General features: G+C 47.2%; 1 protein-coding gene across 1 annotated transcript in view; it reads left to right on the plus strand.

Annotated features, from left to right (window-relative positions):
* The first annotated feature begins 335 nt into the window (after window positions 1-335).
* Kcnk1 (potassium two pore domain channel subfamily K member 1) overlaps window positions 336-17,919 on the plus strand; it is a 34,252-nt gene continuing 16,668 nt past the window's right edge. Inside the window, exon 1 of the mRNA XM_035441470.1 lies at window positions 336-690. Coding sequence (XP_035297361.1) covers window positions 336-690 — 355 coding nt within the window. The remainder of the gene's footprint in view (window positions 691-17,919) is intronic.

Here is a 17,919-nt window from a genome sequence, read left to right on the forward strand (position 1 = left end):
GTCACACACACACAGTCACACAGTCACACAGTCACACACAGTCACACACAGAGCTCAGTCCTCCTGCTGACTGCACTGGGGAAAGAAGGAGGGAGCCAGGCAGCCTGGGGTGGCCCGGCCAGAGTCTGGCGCCATCAAACCTGCACTTTCCGGTTTAGGAAGCCAGGTAGGGGGCGCGGGCAGCTAAAAGCTCCCGCCAAGTGGGTTGAGCTCTCTGCCGACTCTGCTACCTGAGCCGGCAACCACGTCACCGCCACATCATCTGGCCTCTTCTATTTGCAGGGAACCAGGAAAGGGAGCGGCGGCGGGAGGCGCGGGGCGCGGGCGCGGGGAAGATGCTGCAGTCCCTGGCCGGCAGCTCGTGCGTGCGCCTGGTGGAGCGGCACCGCTCGGCCTGGTGCTTTGGCTTCCTGGTGCTGGGCTACCTGCTCTACCTGGTGTTCGGCGCCGTGGTCTTCTCGTCCGTGGAGCTGCCTTATGAAGACCTGCTGCGCCAGGAGCTGCGCAAGCTGAAGCGGCGCTTCCTGGAGGAACACGAGTGTCTGTCCGAGCCGCAGCTGGAGCAGTTCCTGGGCCGCGTGCTGGAGGCCAGCAATTATGGAGTGTCGGTGCTCAGCAATGCCTCTGGCAACTGGAATTGGGACTTCACCTCGGCGCTCTTCTTCGCCAGCACGGTGCTGTCCACCACAGGTAGGGCCGCTGCTGCCACCTTGCCCTGTCCCCAGCGACCCCAGGCCTCCCCTGAGCACATCCTGCCGTGGCCCGCAGGGGCAGCCAGGGAGGTGACCTCGGAGCATTACTCTTCAGGAGTGGTCCCTAACAACCTGAACCTAGCGGCTGCAGGAGCCTTGTTCTCCTTGTTTCATAGTTGTGGGGACCCTGAGCTGATGGGCCGTTGGGTCCCTGACATCCTCCTGTCCTGGAACCTGAGCAGCAAGTCTAGGGGATGATTGAGAGTGTTCAGCCTCCTCTCGGCCCCATCCCAGAGACCCCAGGCTGAGGAATCTGGTAATGACACGCTGATGGGTCACCTTTGTGAGTGTGACACCCACTTCTCTACTGTAGACTTATTTCAGCTTCTTTGGATCTGTTTTGGGGACAATGGTGACATCACTCTGCTTTTTGCAGGTGACCTCTGAGCAGACAGGCCTATGGGGTTTCAGAGTAGGAGGAAGGATGGAAGTGGGGAAGGGGATTTCACTTGGCCTGGACCCCACACTGTGGGACTTCCCGAATCAGCAGTTATTTCAACTTCAGGTGTGTTCAGCGCCCTGTCTACTTTGGGGCTCCACCTTCAGCAGAAGGCTTAGAAATCCAGCTGAGCACACATGCCCCAGGGCACACCAGTTAGACTAGACAAAGAAAGGCCAGGTTTTGTCAGTGGTGGCTAGCCAAGTGTGCAGGCTATGGAGGACATAATTAGGTGCATGGATAGCTAGAGGGACTCTCAAAGGGCCTTGGTACCGTCCCATCTTTTTATACATGAGATCCAATCTTTGAAATGGTCCCTTTTGGCAGGCACAAGGTCACAGAGTGCCCAGGGACACTCTGGAATCTGGGCCTTGAGAGTTCTTGCCAGGAACAGTGTGTTATGCCCCTGCCCCACCTTTACAAGTGACTCAACACCACTTGGGTTATTCCTGCCCTTCCTCACCCTCCCCTGTGTCTCTGGCTGGCTCTTCACAACCACCTTTGGGGTGTGGCCAGGAAATATTATTAATTACCTAATAATGAGTAAACACATATTCTCCAGCCAAATAAGGTAAATTTATTGTTTAGAAATCTGGGGTGAGTTGCTACAAACACAAGGAGAGTTTTAGACTGTATTGTGGTATTTTAAAACTGTGTTAAATGGATGCCCAAACAAGACAAACCTGTTGGCTCACTTTTCAAAGAAAGTCTGCTCCTCCCCTGCTGCCCACAGTCCAAGTTTTATCTCAATATCACCCAGTTCCTCAGTTCAGTCAGTCAGGTCTTTTTGGATTCTGTTTACACAGTGTGTAAATTCCTCCTTCTCTATAGACATGCATATTTACAGAAAGTTCACAACTGGCTCACAATGTTGGGTGAGCAGTTTGAAAATGATACTTCTCTTACCAAGCTTGAGTGACAGGGTAAGGATAAGAAGAGCCATGAGGAAAAGAATGTATGCTTTTTCTGGGTGGGGTTTGCAGGTAGTGTCAAAGTTCTTGGATAATCGTAGTATCCTATGTACCCTGAATTATGTGTTGAAAACTAGTTCAGACCCTATTTCTTTTGGGAAATATTTGTCTATTTAATGTGCAGTGCAGCCCCTATAATTAGCAAGCATTACAACACCTGGACTAGTGGGGGGCAGTCCTTGATTATTGGTATTCGGATTGCATTGTCGTTTCTGAGAAAGAAAAGTCTGAACTTTGGTGGTGGAACAAGGGTTCATTTAAGAAATGAGAGCAAGGGGGCACTTAGGGATAAGCCAGACAAAAGAGGAGACTGGGTTTGTAACACCAGCTGATCAGTGAGATCTTATGAACAAACTACTGTGAGGCCAAGTTCCTCCTCTCTGGGTTTTGAGCTGATGCCATCACAGGACACACCTGATAGCCCTTATGGTTTCCAAAATGGTTTTGTGGCAGAAATACAGACAGCGCTAAGATTAAAGTTGATAGGTTTCATTGCTAAGAAACTGTTTTCTGCAAGAGATGCAGGACCTCAGATGCACCAGAGTTACCCCTCTCTCAGCAGGAATTAGTCACATGCTTTTCACAGTAAACTCTTGAATGGAATGGTAATGTCAAGCTTCACAAAGGTATCTTTCTGTTGGGCTTGGTGGTGTATACCTCTAGTCTTCACACTGGGGAAACTGAGGCAGGTGGATTGCTGTGATTTTGAGGCTAGTTTAGATTAGGTAGTGAGGGAGACCTTGTCTCCCATTTTCAAGTGAATCCAAACAATAGTAAAACCCACAAAGATGCCCTCACTGGCTGCTGTCATTGCAGCATAGGCTAACAGTGCTTTTATCAGTGTCTGCTCACCCCCTCCTCCACCTTCCATTAATGGAAGGAGAGGGGTGAAGTCTCCCTGGTCCATTTAGAAGAAGCCCCAGGATAGCCAAATTCCTCTCTGGTCTACAGCCAAACACACTCTGAATGTGTGCTTCTTCTTTGAAGCTAAGCAGGGTGGGGCCTGGTTAGTACTTGGATAGGAGGCTTCAGTAATCACAGAACACCATGTTATCCTTAAATTATTGAATGCCTGGTAGAGGAGACATGATGGTTGCTTTTCTTCACTGCAAGGCTGAAACACCAGACAGGGAGAGGCATGCACATTTATTTCCTGTCCACTTAAGTGGCATGGCAGCCTCTAGCAATGCATATGGACATTTCTACCTTCTGTGTATAGGGCTGGCTGGAATGCGGGTCCCTTCAGAGGAGGCCTACTCTGTGAGAAGAGTGAAGAGAACAGGGCAATGGCCTTCCCACTTCTGCTCTTTCCAGAAATGTGGAGGAGCAGCCCCAAATATTATCAACCTTGGTTCAGCTGAGACTTCAGAGTAACACCTTGAAGCTATGTGAGAACAGAAAAGGGTGTAGCCATGCCAGACTTTTCTGAGGGAAGGGAGGTACACAAGGGAGAGACCACAGTATCCATGCACCTTCTTTACTGCAACCCCATGCAACTTCTATACTGCAACCTATGTACCTTCTATACTGCAACCCATGCACCTTCTATACTGCAACCCCATGTACCTTCTATACTGCAACCCCATGTACCTTCTATACTGCAACCCCATGCACCTTCTACACTGCAACCCCATGTACCTTCTATACTGCAACACCATGCACTTTCTATACTGCAACCCCATGCACTTTCTATACTGCAACCTCATGCACTTTTTATACTACAACCCCATGCACCTTCTGTACTGCAACCCCATGTACCTTCTATACTGCAACACCATGCACTTTCTATACTGCAACCCCATGCACCTTCTATACTGCAACCCCATGCACTTTCTATACTGCAACCCCATGCACCTTCTGTACTGCAACCCCATGCACCTTCTACACTGCAACCCCATGTACCTTCTATACTGCAACCCCATGTACCTTCTATACTGCAACCCCATGTACCTTCTATACTGCAACCCCATGCACCTTCTACACTGCAACCCCATGCACCTTCTACACTGCAACCCCATGCACTTTCTATACTGCAACCCCATGCACTTTCTATACTGCAACCTCATGAACTTTTTATACTGCAACCCCATGCACCTTCTGTACTGCAACCCCATGTACCTTCTATACTGCAATACCATGCACTTTCTATACTGCAACCCCATGCACCTTCTATACTGCAACCCCATGCACTTTCTATACTGCAACCCCATGCACCTTCTGTACTGCAACCCAATGCACTTTCTATACAAGGAAATAGCATTTGGGTTCTTGGGGAGTAAGAGATAACTCTGTATCTTCAGTAGCTGTCCAACTCTTTTACCCATGTCATTCATTCTTAGCTCCCTCTCTCCCTCCTTCCCTCACTCTCTTCTGTTTGTCAGTGTTTTGTTTTGTTTTGTTGCACTACAGGGTCTCAAACCCCAGGCCTCACATTTGTTAGGGCAACACTAAGCCACATCCCCAGAACTTTTTGCACTTTTTTTTTTTTTAGATGAAATTGCTCTAGGTTACCCATGCTCTCTCTGTAGCACAGGCAGGCAGGTCTTGAACTTGAAATTGACTTGTCTTGCCTCTTGCATAGCTGGGGTGGAAGGCTTACACCACCAGGTTTAGCTGCCATTCATTCTTAGGAGCAGTGTGTGCTGCTGGGGGCCTATGGGTTTGCTTTCTTTTTCACTACTGCAGGCATGGCCACATTGTGATGACAAATATCTGGTAAATGTAATATTTGGATTCAGACAGCGTATAAGCTGTCTCTACCTTTTGTTTCTTCAGCAATGTGTTGTCCACATGACAGAGTCTGTTCTGCCATCTGCAGATAAGTGCCCTTTCCTGCTTGTGAAGAAGCTCATCTAAGACTAGGGAAGTGGGGCACTGTGGCTCACACTAATATTCCCAGTACTTAAGCTGAGGCAGAAGGATTGCTGAGACTTCATAGTTAGCCTGGACTACAGAGGAAGACTGTCACAAAAAAAGTGTCCAAGAATGAATTGTTTGGATTATTTTGACCTGGGCTTTGAGTTAGTGAGGGGATCAACCATCTGAGCACTGGTGGTTTTTAAAAAAGGAGTGGGAACAGGTAATAAGAGGGTGCTGCCTGATCTTTAGTTTTAAAACTGCTATCAGTAGGGGAAATGTGTCATTACCCTCAGCCAGAATTATGAGAAGTCTAAGACAGACACTAACATTAGCATCTGGTACATAGCTACACCCACAACTTTGTGAGGCCTGAAGCATGGTCTTCATATTTTTAAACAATTAGGGCAAATAGCAAAAGTAAAGTTTTAAATACAATAAAAGTTGACAACAATCCCTTTTCACGGTGTGTAAGAAGTCTAATGACCCCAGTCACACCTGTCATTTCTGTGTTTCTTATGGCTGCTGTCTGGAAGACTTGAATGGTTGTCGTGGAAACCATAGGGCCACACACCCTAAAACACCCGTTCTCTAAGCCTTTGCAGTGTAAGTTTCAGACATTTGTTAAGAATGTTCTGGAAGGAGCTCTGAGAGCCTGTGAGTACCCCTTTGCATTTGCTCCCCTGCCATGAGACAGCTGGAGCAGGGCTCCTCATACCTTCTGGAGCTGTTAAGGTGATCCCCATCAAACCTTCTGGGAAACCAGTGGTTACTGTAGGATGTCACAAAGTCTGTGACACAGCCCCATTCCTTCTGAAGAACAACAAAGCTGCGCTCACACTGGGGTTATTTATCAAAAATGGGCACAGACCATTGTGGTCCATTCTGGTCATCCCAGCATATCAGTAGTAAGGATCAGGGATGCAAGACTAGCTTCAGCTACAGGAGATCCTGTCTCAACAAAACCAGACCAAATTAAAGGACGGTATATATTCCATGTAGAACAGCAATGAAAGAAAAAAAAAATCAGTAGGAAAATCTCTATCAGCCAGTGTGGAGCTGTAATCCCTGGAGGCAGAGTGTAGACTTTGGTTTCTCTGAAGAACCTGTTCATTTCTGTTTCTTTTAAGATTTATTTCCTTCTTTTAAGATTTATTTTAAATTATGTGTATGTTTATGTATAATTATGTGCACATGAGTACAGGTGTCATTTGAGGCTAGAAGAGGGTGTTAGATTCTCTGGATTGGAATTCTAGATGGTTGTGTGACCCCCCTGCTTGACACAGGTGCTGGGAACTGAACTTGGGTCCTCTGCGTGAACAGGACAGGCTCTTAACTGCTGAGGTCTTACCAGCTGGGGTCTCAGTTTTCATGCATTGAATTGTGTGGTTTTTCGAGCCCATGCGGACTAAAGTGGGAAGGCACCACTGCAGGAAAACTCAAGACAACAGGCTGTGGAAAGACAGGGCACAGCTAAAGACTGTGCTGGGCTGTGGACACTCATCACTTCCCAACTACCCTCACACAGTACAAGAAGGCAGGAACTCAAACCTGCTGGCTGGTGCCTCTGCTTAGCTCACAGCTGTAAGTGACTTGGCTTTATCTGGTGAGCGCTCAATCTCTCTTAGCCACTGGCTGCAGAAGGTTGTTGCGGGCCTCGTTGTGTCTCCCACGAGCTCTCAAGTCCTAACCTGGAAACCTCCAGCAGGGCCTGGGTTTAGAGATATGGAACTGGAAAGAATGATGAGTGGAAAATGAGGACCCAGCCAGAAAGTGGCCACGTGCCAGCCAGAGAAGCCTCAGAAAAAACAGACCTGCTAACACCTTGATGTTGGACTCTCCAGCTGCTAGGGTTGTGATGAAGTAGAAAGTAGATTTCAGTTTTAGAGCACAAGTCTGTATTCTTGTACAATAGCAGCCCTAGCAAAGAAGCCAGTCTTCTCTCTCTCTCTCTCTCTCTCTCTCCCTCCCTTTCTCTTTCCTTCCCTCCCTCTCTCTCATTTTAATTTAGAGGGGGAGGAGGACAGCAAGGTCAGACACAGAAGCGGAAGAAGCAGGAGTTTCCAGGGAATGGAAATCACACATGTAATCCTGGCACTGTGGAAGGGAAGCAAAGAGAAGAAAGCAGATTTCTAAGTTCCCTTTTGTACACCTTATGCACTGGACTCAAATGGGACATGACTCTTGCAGAGCCAAATATAGATACTGATGCCCTTGAGCCAAAACACACACATTTCAGCCTGCTCCTATTTAAGAACAGTGTGCTGTTGGGGGTGGGGGCTTGCTGTGCAAGCACGAGGACCTGAAATTAATCCTCCAGCACTCAAATCAAAAGCCCACACTGTCAACCCCAGTTCTCCAGGAGTCAGAGCCAGGAGCATCTCTGGCACTTACTGTTTGCCAGTAAGAGATCTGTTTTAGGATAGAGCACACACACACACACACACACACACACACACACACACACACACACACACACACACACACACACACACGTATATTATAAATTAAATGAGAGCTTCTAGCCAGGATAGGTAGACAGCAAAGATTTATGTTTAAGCTGGGTGGTGGTGGTGCACACCTTTAATCCCAGTACTCGGGAGGCAGAGGCAGGAGGATCTCTGTGAGTTCGAGACCAGCCTGGTCTACAAGAGCTAGTTCGAGGACAGCCTCCAAAGCCACAGAGAAACCCTATCTCCGGAAAAAAAAAAAAAAAAAAAAACCACGAAAAAAAGATTTATGCTTAAATATGTAAACCCACCCCACTACCGTATTTGTACTACATGAGATCTCTGGTATCTCAAAGGGTTTTTACTCCTAAACTCGAAACTTGCTATTTCTGTACCTATTTATAGAACTTACAACATACTGTTACAAGCAAGTGGCATGGATTTCAAAAACTGCATCTTTGCTTTTAATAACAGAACTTTTGAGCCGTGTTAGGAATAGAATCTTCCCTCATGCCATTAACCCAGTGAGAACAATAAGGCCCTCAGGACACTGTAAGGAGAGAGTATCTGCAACTTTGACTGTGGTGCTGGGGAGAGGTCTGCCTGCCATCTTCAGGGCACAATTGACAATATCCAGGCCAGTGCTGGTAGAATTACCCATTCAAAGAAAAGTATTTCAAGAGCTATCACCTACCACGAGGCTGGCTTCAGAGACAGCACACACAGTTGATGTCAGATGCTCCTCTTGGTGTGGTTAGAGTGGCTGTCAGCTGGATTTTATTTTCCAGTGGCATCCAAAAATGGCAACTGTATTTGTGGCTTTCCCCACTGCTGCAACAAAGTATCTGACAGAGGTAAGTTAAGGAAATAAAGATTTATTTTGATTAGTGTCTGAAGGCACAGTGTCAGAAAGGCCTGATGGCAGAAACATGAGGCAACTGGTCACACTGTATCTGTAGTGAGGAAGTAGAGAAAGACGGCTGCTGGGTTTAGCCTGCTTTCTCACTGTTACGCCCTCCACTACTACCCCAGCTTCCTACATTTGGGGTGGGTTTTTCCACCTTATACTTAATCTTGCTTGTCTCCTAGGCATTTTAGATCCCATCAAGCTGACAGTCAGAGTCAATCATCACAATTACAGTCAGACCCTTGCAACATGGATGCAGGGTTCACCCTGTGTATGCCCAGTGGGAGGTGAAGGTGGCCTTTCTCAGCAAGCACACGGTGTTGGAGCCCTCTGCTCTTTTGCACCTGTCTTCTGCCCTGGATCAGCTATGCTATGACCTTCCCTGTTGAATCTAGGCAGACACTGTCCTTGGAGTTGGTGGCCACTTTGTTAGTAGCCTGCTGTTGGGATGTGACCGTGGCCAGAGGTCTACAGAAGGGCAAGGGAGAAGGGAGCTTCAGGTTGTATGTATTTGCTCCTGGGAGGGCTGTTGGATCCTCTCAGGGTGGGGAATTAGGCTAGCAAGTTTTTCTGCTGTTTTCTGGTGTTATTGCACTGCCATGCTTTAATTTGCAAAACTGACTCTTGCTACATTGATGAGGTTAACTGGCTCCTGCTAGATATTAGCCGTGCTTTGAGGTTTATTTTGCTGTCACCTGCTGGGTCCTAGACAGTTTGTGGTTCCTAGTTATCTGTTTCACTTGGGCTGCAAATTAAAAGCCTACCCTCAGAAAACTCCTTTTATGGTTAATATTGTCAGCATCACATCTGGGGTCCCCTAGGAGACAGGTCTCTGGGTGTGTCTGTAAGCGAGCTTCTAGAGTGGGTTATCTGATGTGGGAAGACACACCCTAAATGTGGTGGCACTATCCTGTGTGCTGGAATCCTAGACTGAATAAAAAGTAGAAGGTGGGCTGGGCACCAGCGTTCATCTCTCTGCTTCCTGACTGTGGATGCCCTGTGACCAGCCGCTTCACACTCCTATCACAATGCCTTCCCTCCATGATGGACTGCACCCTCACACTGAGTGTGAATAGACCATTTCTTCAGTTGCTTTGTCAGGTATTCTCTCATAGAATGAGAAGAGTGACCGACACAGCTCTGTGGACTCAGCCATTAGGCCAGCTGGTGTATTCAGCGGACAGAAAGACAAACTGACAGAAGGCCTCTCAGACTGTCTCTGTATGTAGCCAGTGGGTCACATCCAAGATGTGGGTCAGATGGTAGAGTGCTTGCCTGGCATGCACAAAGTCCTGGGTTCAGTCCCCAGCACTGCACACACCTAGTGTGCTGGCATACGCCGGATTCCAGCCATCAAGAGGCAGAGGCAAGGGGAATTTGGTGAGTCTGAGGCCAGGCCTGGGCTACATGAGACACTGTCTCAGAAAAAAAAGGGGGGGGTTTGTTCTGTGGAGACAAGGCTGGAGGCCCCAACTGCGATGTGCCTTCTGTATTCATGCTTTCATGGCCTCTGCACCTTCTTCTTGTTCTGTTGGAGCCCCCTGAAGTTTCTTCTGGCTCTGGTTAGTGCAGCTGAAAGAGCTTATAAGTTTCTGATCATGGCACACAGGACTCTGGTCCTCTTAGAGGTGGGTTCTGCTGAGGTTTTTGTCCTTCCAGCCTAACTCTGCTTCATTACCCTCCCCTCCCCAGGTGTTTAGCTTTCTACCAGAAATTGATGGCATGGCCTAAAAGCCATTACAACCAGGGCCAACTGAGGCTACAGGATCAGGAGAGAGACAGATTGTAGCATCATCCTTGCTTGCTCTGAGTGCAGTGGGAAATCCTGGTGGATTTTGAGGGGACAGATGACATGTTCTAAAAGATTTCCCCTAGCAGGTCTAAAAGGACAGGAGAATGATGGTGTCGCTGACTGGGATAAGGCTCCTCCCTATAGATATTCTCTAGCTAAGGAGTGGTCTTTGCATGTAATGCCTGACATCCAGCCATAAGCCATTGAACTTGGGGTCCTCATAGGGTGGATTTTATCAGATTCGTTCAGCTATGATGGAGGTATAGTGAGGGTCATGCTTGGAAGTGTAGGAGACTGTCTGCCATGGTTCCCAGTTATCTGGCATGGCTTTTGAGAAACGAATTTGACTTTAACCATTGAGGGGAAATAGACAAAGAAGAAGAGGGAAAAGAGTTCAGATGGAGCTTGTGGCTGTCCAGGGTAATTGGATGGCTTCTAAGTAGTTTTAAATACTTCAATTTCTATGCTAGTGAAGAGTATCTAAAGTTTGCTTCTGTTTCTAATTTAATAGTGTATAAAGCTGTGCAAGAAGCTAAAAAAAAAAAGAACTTTGTATTTTATAGATTCAACAGAGGGTACTTAATATTTGATACCTCATATAAAATGTATGTTGTAAAATGTGGCATGTACTCAGCTGACAGGATGCTAACAAACAAATACATTCAGCACAATTTTTCATGGATAATGTGATAGGTACCACAGGACTGATCTAGGTGGCTTGCTTTTAGGAGCCAAATAATGCAAACATGTTTTATTTCCCCCAATAGTCAAGCATTTTAGAAGGTATAGTTGTCAAATAAACATGTGATCACAGTATTCTGATTTTCAGTGGACATCATGACCAGCTCACCACTTTCAGAAAAATGCCTGACAACAGTGAAGTCAAGCAGGGCTCGCTTACCTGTTTCTCTCTCTCTCTCTCTCTCTCTCTCTCTCTCTCTCTCTCTCTCTTTCTCCATTTTGCCTTTCCTCTTTCTCTTCTTATCTCTTCTCGTGTCTCTTCTTTCTCCTAATCACTCCTTTCTGCCTCTTTCTCTCCTCTCTTTCCATCTCTTTTATCTCTGTGTCTCTGCTCTCTTTCTCTCCTTTACCTCCTCTCTTTTGTTTTTCTCTTTCTTCCCATCTCTCCTTCCTCCTCCTGCTCCTTCTCCTTCTCTATGTATGTCTCTTTCTTCCCCTCCATTTCCTTCCCCTTCTCTTTTCTCTGCCTCCTCTCCTCTTGCAGTACTTGGGGCTGAATCCAGACTTCACATCATATATACTAGGCAAGCACTTTACCACTGAGCCACACTCCCTCCCCCTTCCTGAGGCCATTGCATTTGCTACATCACTGTTTGGAAGGACCTTCTTCTTATGAGCTGCTGCCTTGTATCCCTTACCACTTGCTTTCTCATTCCCCATCCACTATTCCTGGTGCAGCCTCAGTTTGGGAAAAACAACAGGGGAAGTGAAATGTCTTAAACCAAAATTAAAAGGTTCCAGCATTCTTGTAACCAAAATTCTTCAAGTGTTTGAATACCGGTTACCAAGGCACTCAATTATTTAAAGAGCATGGTTAGGTGGATTAAGTTAATTAAAGACACAGGAGAGGCTGTTCCCAAGCTGCCTGCCTACGTGTCACTGCCGAGTGGCTCCAGGAGGCTCTGAGCTGAGTGAAGGGCCCCTTCACCATCCACCATTCACCATCCACCCTCCACCCAGACTGAACAGTGCCACTGAAGCAGTAGCCTGCACAGCTCACCAGATGGGCCTCCTGGTGGGCATGGGATGGCAGGGTCCCCTGTTGAAGAGAAGGGCATGCTGTGTGTGGATGAGCCATCTGTCACCCACACTGCTCTAGCCTACCTCCTGCCACGACAAAGCAGTTGAAACTTAGCAGCCAAAATCACAAAGATAAAAAGAGACTGGCAGTAAAAAAAAACAGAAAGAGTAGGCCTGAAATCGACTGTCTAGCCACAGTGAGCGTGGAAGGTGACATGAACCTGCCCGTGTTCTTCTGTCAGCAGAGGGGAGCTGTGGAGGATGGCCTGAGGACAATCCCTCTCCCCCTCACTAAGAACAGGTCTGTGCACTGTTTGGACTTGTCTCCTGCTGTGCCCAGGCTGCACTCTACGATGGTGCAGTCTGTGACTGCAGTCTCTTTTGTCATCTGACTTGTCCCTTCTGAGTGTCACCGACAAGGACCTGAGCCATCATTCACCATGGGAAGGGCACGGTGAAGTCATATCACCATGAGTCAGTCTAGTGGATACTGCTAGAAAAGTCCACTGTTACGTCACAAAGAGTGAGCGTCACAATCTGATTTTAGTTTATTATAATTATTTGTTTAGTTTAATTTAGTTTTTTTTTTTTTTTTGAGACAGGGTTTCAGATATCCTAGACTGGCCTTGGACATCTGAATGACCTTGGATTCCTGATCCTCCTGCCTCTGCCACTGTACCCAGTTTGTGCAGAGCTGAGGGCTTCTCCCAGGCCAGGCCAGCACTCTGCTGACTGAGCCACACCCCCAGCCTTTTATGCCTTGTTTTAAGGTGGTCTTTGTGCAGATTTAATGAAGGACCCTAGAGAGACCAAATGCAGGGACAGGAGGTATGAAGGTATCCAGCTGGGGACTGGGTGGGGGCTGGGTTCTCTTCAGGGTTATCTTTAATCAGTGGTCTCCCAAGAGCTCACTGCTCCACCTAGACCACATGGGCCTATTTCTTGAGCTGAGTGTTTCCTATTGTGGTCACAGTATAGGTACAATCATGTAAGCTCACAGAGCCCCTGTGGCACTCTCTGCAGAGGGGAAAGGATGCAGAGGAGGGATGTATGAGGCCCCTGGCAGCATGTGTGGGACTCTACAGGACTCCATGTGGGTGGCAGTGATCTGAACAGCCACCTTGAGGAGGGAATGGTGTTAGACCCACTGATGTGGGTGAGCTGGGAGCTGGGACTGGTGGTTCTGGGAAGTAATACTGTTTTTGTCAAGGACATTCACTCAGTGCACATTTCCAGGGCAGGCACAAGACTGTCCACAGAAAGTTAAAGTGCCAGCCTTGCCCAAGTTCAGAGTCCAGCAACAGCAGCCAGTAGCACTGAGGTGCCAGGGAGTAAAGAAGGGCTGGGGTCATGGCCTGCATGCTAGCCAAGGATAGGGAAATCAGGCAAACCTGGCTTCTGCAGTACTAAACAAGGGGCCTTGCTCTGAAGAGACAGTGCTCGTAGGTCCTGGATGTGAGGGCGGAGAGACCGGATGGAGGAGCCGAACTGTAGGCAGAGCTTCCCTTTGAGAGTCCTGGGTGGATGTAAACAGAACATCATGGTGTCACTGGATTGGTTAGGGTCACATTGTTGGCCCTGGCAGCTTCCCAATGAGCCAGGCTTGGCCTCCTGACCTCAGTAGGCAAAAAAACAAAACAAAACAAAAATAAAAAACAAGGAGTAGTAAAATGCACACAAAAGGGAGATTTAATAACCAGTGACCTTGAAGTCTATCTTTAGGGTCCTGACATGTGGTTTAGACTTAAATAGAACACAAGAGGATGCACAGCTGAGCAGATCTGTCAAGGGGTTGTCTCCCATCACTAATCCACCATGGTCTGGGTGACAGTCTGTACCTCTAGGTGGTCTGACAGGTGGTCACCACTGTAAAGATTTCTTCCTGGGAGACAAGCTCCCCATTAAGCTGGCACCACACTTTAACCTTTTCCTCTTGGCAGCTTGAGATTCCTAGGGAAATTCCAGTTTCTTGGGGTCCATTGTTTTAATTGTCTGACAGGAAATTGGAAGAACACAGTGTCTCTTTAGAATATCTTTGTAACTGCCAGGATGGTTACAGTAGTGCAGGCCCCAGGAAACCATAGGTGAGGGAGCTTGTACCTGGTCCACCCCTCTGAGGTCACTACTGATAGATAGAACAAGGGCCAAATGCAGCTTCGATGTTTGCTGAAGATAGGAGTACACCTCCTTTGGGTCTGCATGGTGCTGGGAACACAGAATAACACACCACCTCATTCAGAGTTCTCTGACCCCCATGGCTATTCAAAGCCCATGCTTTGGGTGCTCTGTGCAGGACTTGTCAGGAAGTTGGATCCATTACCTCATATTCTCATGGATCCAGCTCTGGGGTTATGGGGAAGATCTAAGGGTGTAAACTAGTATATGTTCCAGGATGAGTCACAGAAGGTACTTGTACACACTTGGTGTGCGTCCAAGTGGATAGTCATCCAATTGCTATGTTCATAATTGTCCTAGTAAAACCTTGACTGCATAGTGAGACCACCACAAAAATCCAGTGACAATTTAGCTCTTAAGTGAGCCCTGCTGTTCCCTTCTGTAAAGACATGACACTCTTTATGTGTGTCTGGGCTGTGGACATACTTTTTCTTGGGAGGTGGGGAGTTGTGTATCATCAGGACATTGATGTGTATGTGTGCTTGTGTGTGTCTGTGTATATGCAAATATGTGTACATGTGTAGTGGAGTCAGAGGTTGATGTTGGATGTCTTCTTCAATTAACTTTACATGTCGTTTTTTGAGACAGGGTCTCTCAGTGACACGGAACTCAACATTTCAGCTAGATAAGCCTGAGGCGTCCTACTGTCTCCACATTCCGTACACTGGGATTGTTGCTATTGTTTTAAGTGGGCACTGGGGATCGAACTCAGGTCCTCATGCTTGTGTGGCAAGCACTTTACTGAGTGAACCACCCTGAAACAGGGTATTCTAAATACAGTTCTTTGTATTGTGTAGCGGCTCAAGGTAATTCCCTAAGGTTCTAGAGTCCCAGAGAGGGTGACTGGCCTTTCTCTAATGTCTTGTTAGTTTCACTGTTTCTCAGGACATCTGATGGCACAAATGCAAGTCGAGCCTGACTGCCATAGAAGCCGTGTGGAATTCACGGAGGCTCATGCCAAGCTCCCACCAGTAATCTTCACATTTGTGATTTGCCAGCTTCTTCAGAAGACAGGATTTTTAATGCCACACACAGGATCACACTTGCAAAGTCTCCTTTTCCTTCTTGTTCCTTTATTTGAAAGGTGTGAACTCAAGAAATGAGTATCATATTGAACTGACACATACAACAAGCATGCATTTCCACAGTTCATGACCAGGCAGGTCCACAGAAGTGTTTGAAATGCAAAGTGAGATTGAGCAGGCGTGTTTGGCTTTGGGGGATTGGGGAGCAGAGGTTGTACTTTTTGAGACAAGGTTTGGCTATGTATCCCAAGCTGGCCTTGAAGTGGTAACAGTTCTACCTCAGTTTCCCAAGTGCTGATAATACAAGTGTGAGCCATCAGCTGGCTAAGACTTTTGACTCTCTATAGACCTGCCATTAACCTTAAAATATACCTCTGTTAATGTCAAGGTCAGACACTCTTTGATCTCCAGAGTGTGACATTGGGATGTGGTTCGTTTGGCCAGGTGGCCTCTAAGCGGTTAGAGAACCATAGAAACTTGATACTGAGCTCATGCTGCGACTCAGGTGGTGAGCTCTGGGTTTGTGGAAAGATTCACTCACTGATCAATCAGAGGTGGCTAAACATTGCACCCCTAGTCTGCCGTGGTGTCATTCTCGCAGCCATTCCAGTGCAGTGTTCTTGAAAAGAAGATGGCCATGGGTCGCCTCTATTGTCTTTAGCCTGTCTCTTTTACTCTGTATTATAAGCATTAACTCTGACAGTGGTGAGCAGATGTCATACTATAGTCCTTTGTCACCAAGCAAGTGGTGCTGAGAAGGACAGGGCGTGACTGTGAGAGGAACTACTCACTGGGTGCCTCAAGCTTGCTTAGCTAATAGGATAAAGGCTGAGCACTAAGGCTCTAAGGGTCAGGGCTTGACTAGGTTCCACCCATCATGCTTCTCCTGAGTGACAGGTGCCAAGGCCAGCCAGCAGTGAAGACTCAAAGGCAGAGGGAATGGAGCATGGCCTGTGCTCTGTACCAGAAATGGCATGCAGACGATGAGGCTATCCTTTATCAGGCTGAGGTTCTCATGGAAACATGCCAGGGGTGAGGGGCTTTAGAATCTGCTGAGTTCATCCTTCTTCTTTGCAGGTCTCAAATGGTGGCCGGGAGAGGTCACCACTGCTCAGTGGGCAAAGTGCCTGTTGTGCATGCACGAGAGCCTGAGTGTGGATCCCCACATCCACACAAGGGTTGGGTGTGATGGCATGGTGTATCATTCCAGATCTGTGGAAGAGGAGACTGGAGGATCCTTTGGGCTTGCTGGCAAACGAGTCTAGTCAGTCTGTGAGCTCCCATTTCAGTGAGAGACCCTGTCTCAAAACATGAGGTGGAGGTAACTCAAGTTCCAGGTGGTCTGATTCTCTCTTCTGTACTCTCACACACACACCAAGCACCATTGGGTGGTGGGAATTGAACCCTGGTCTTCTGGAAAAGCAGCCATTTCTTCACAGCTGAGCCATTTCTTTAGCCCCATGCCCCAACTCTTAACCATTATTTCACTAAAGACACTGTCCAGAAGAATGTCTCCATTCTAGAAGGGCTGTGGACCTCTCTCCCTTGGTCTCCAGTCTGTAGTTTCTGTCTCAGTTGTTCCTGGGCCTTCCTAGGGCCTTTGTAGTTCTGTGCATTGTAGGCTTGGTGTGGACAGTAGCTACTGTGGGCCTGAAGAGCTTGGGTTAGGGGAAGATGGTGTTCAATCAGAAGCAGTTCCTCCTGTGAACCTTAGAAACCAAGTCCTGGGCCAGCAAGATGGCTCAGCAGGCACTAGTCACCCAAGCTGACATATGAGCTCTCTCCCTGGAACTGACATCAAGGTAGAAAGGGAAAACTGACTCTGCAGAGGTATTTCATAGCCTCTCCATGTGCACCTTGCAGACATACTCACTCACATACATCATGCTAGTGTACACACACACACACACACAAATGAATGAATGAATACATATTTTTAATGAACCTGCTCTAGCTAAGCTATCTCTTTGCTGGGCGTTGGTGGCGCACGCCTTTAATCCCAGCACTCAGGAGACAGAGGCAGGCGGATCTCTGTGAGTTCAAGGCCAACCTGGTCTCGGAAAAACAAAACAAAACAAAACAACAACAAAAAAAGAACCTGCTCCTGTATTAGATGGATTTCAGACAGGAATGAAACAAGGTTATATATCTATATGTATATGTAGATATAGTATTCCACATGTACTTTATGTTTACATATATATTCACATATATGTATATTGTTTTATATATACACATATACACATATGTGTATACATATGTATATATATTTATATATAAGTCATATATATTCCATATATACTTTATGTTTACATTTATTTGTGTGCATGTGGGTGTATATGCATGTATGGGTGTGCAGGTGAACATGCCTGAACTTGAGTGCAGAGCTCAGGAAAGACATCAGTGTCCTCTTCCATCATTCCCCACCTAGTCCTCTGAGGGACAGTCTCCTCCTGAACCTGGAGCTTGTCTAGGCTAGGGCAAAAACTAGCAAACCCAGATAACCCTTCTACCTCCACCCATTTAGAAACAGGATTGCAGGCATCTGGGGGGAATGCCTGGCTTGTTATGTAGGCGCAGTGACCCAAACTGGTCCTTGAGGTGCAGGATTAGCACTCTTAACTACTGAGCCATCTCTCCAGCACCTACGTGTACTTTATATATGTGTGTGCATGCATGTGGGTGCATGCCCTTTGTCTTGAGCCTCCACTATCTTCCCTACAAATTGTCTAACAGGAGTATGTGTGCCTGTGTGTGTGTGTATTTTTAGAAGAACGTTCTGTCAGAGTGT

Source organism: Cricetulus griseus, chromosome 3 (genome assembly GCF_003668045.3).
Source record: "Cricetulus griseus strain 17A/GY chromosome 3, alternate assembly CriGri-PICRH-1.0, whole genome shotgun sequence".
Classification (NCBI taxonomy): Eukaryota; Metazoa; Chordata; class Mammalia; order Rodentia; family Cricetidae; genus Cricetulus; species Cricetulus griseus.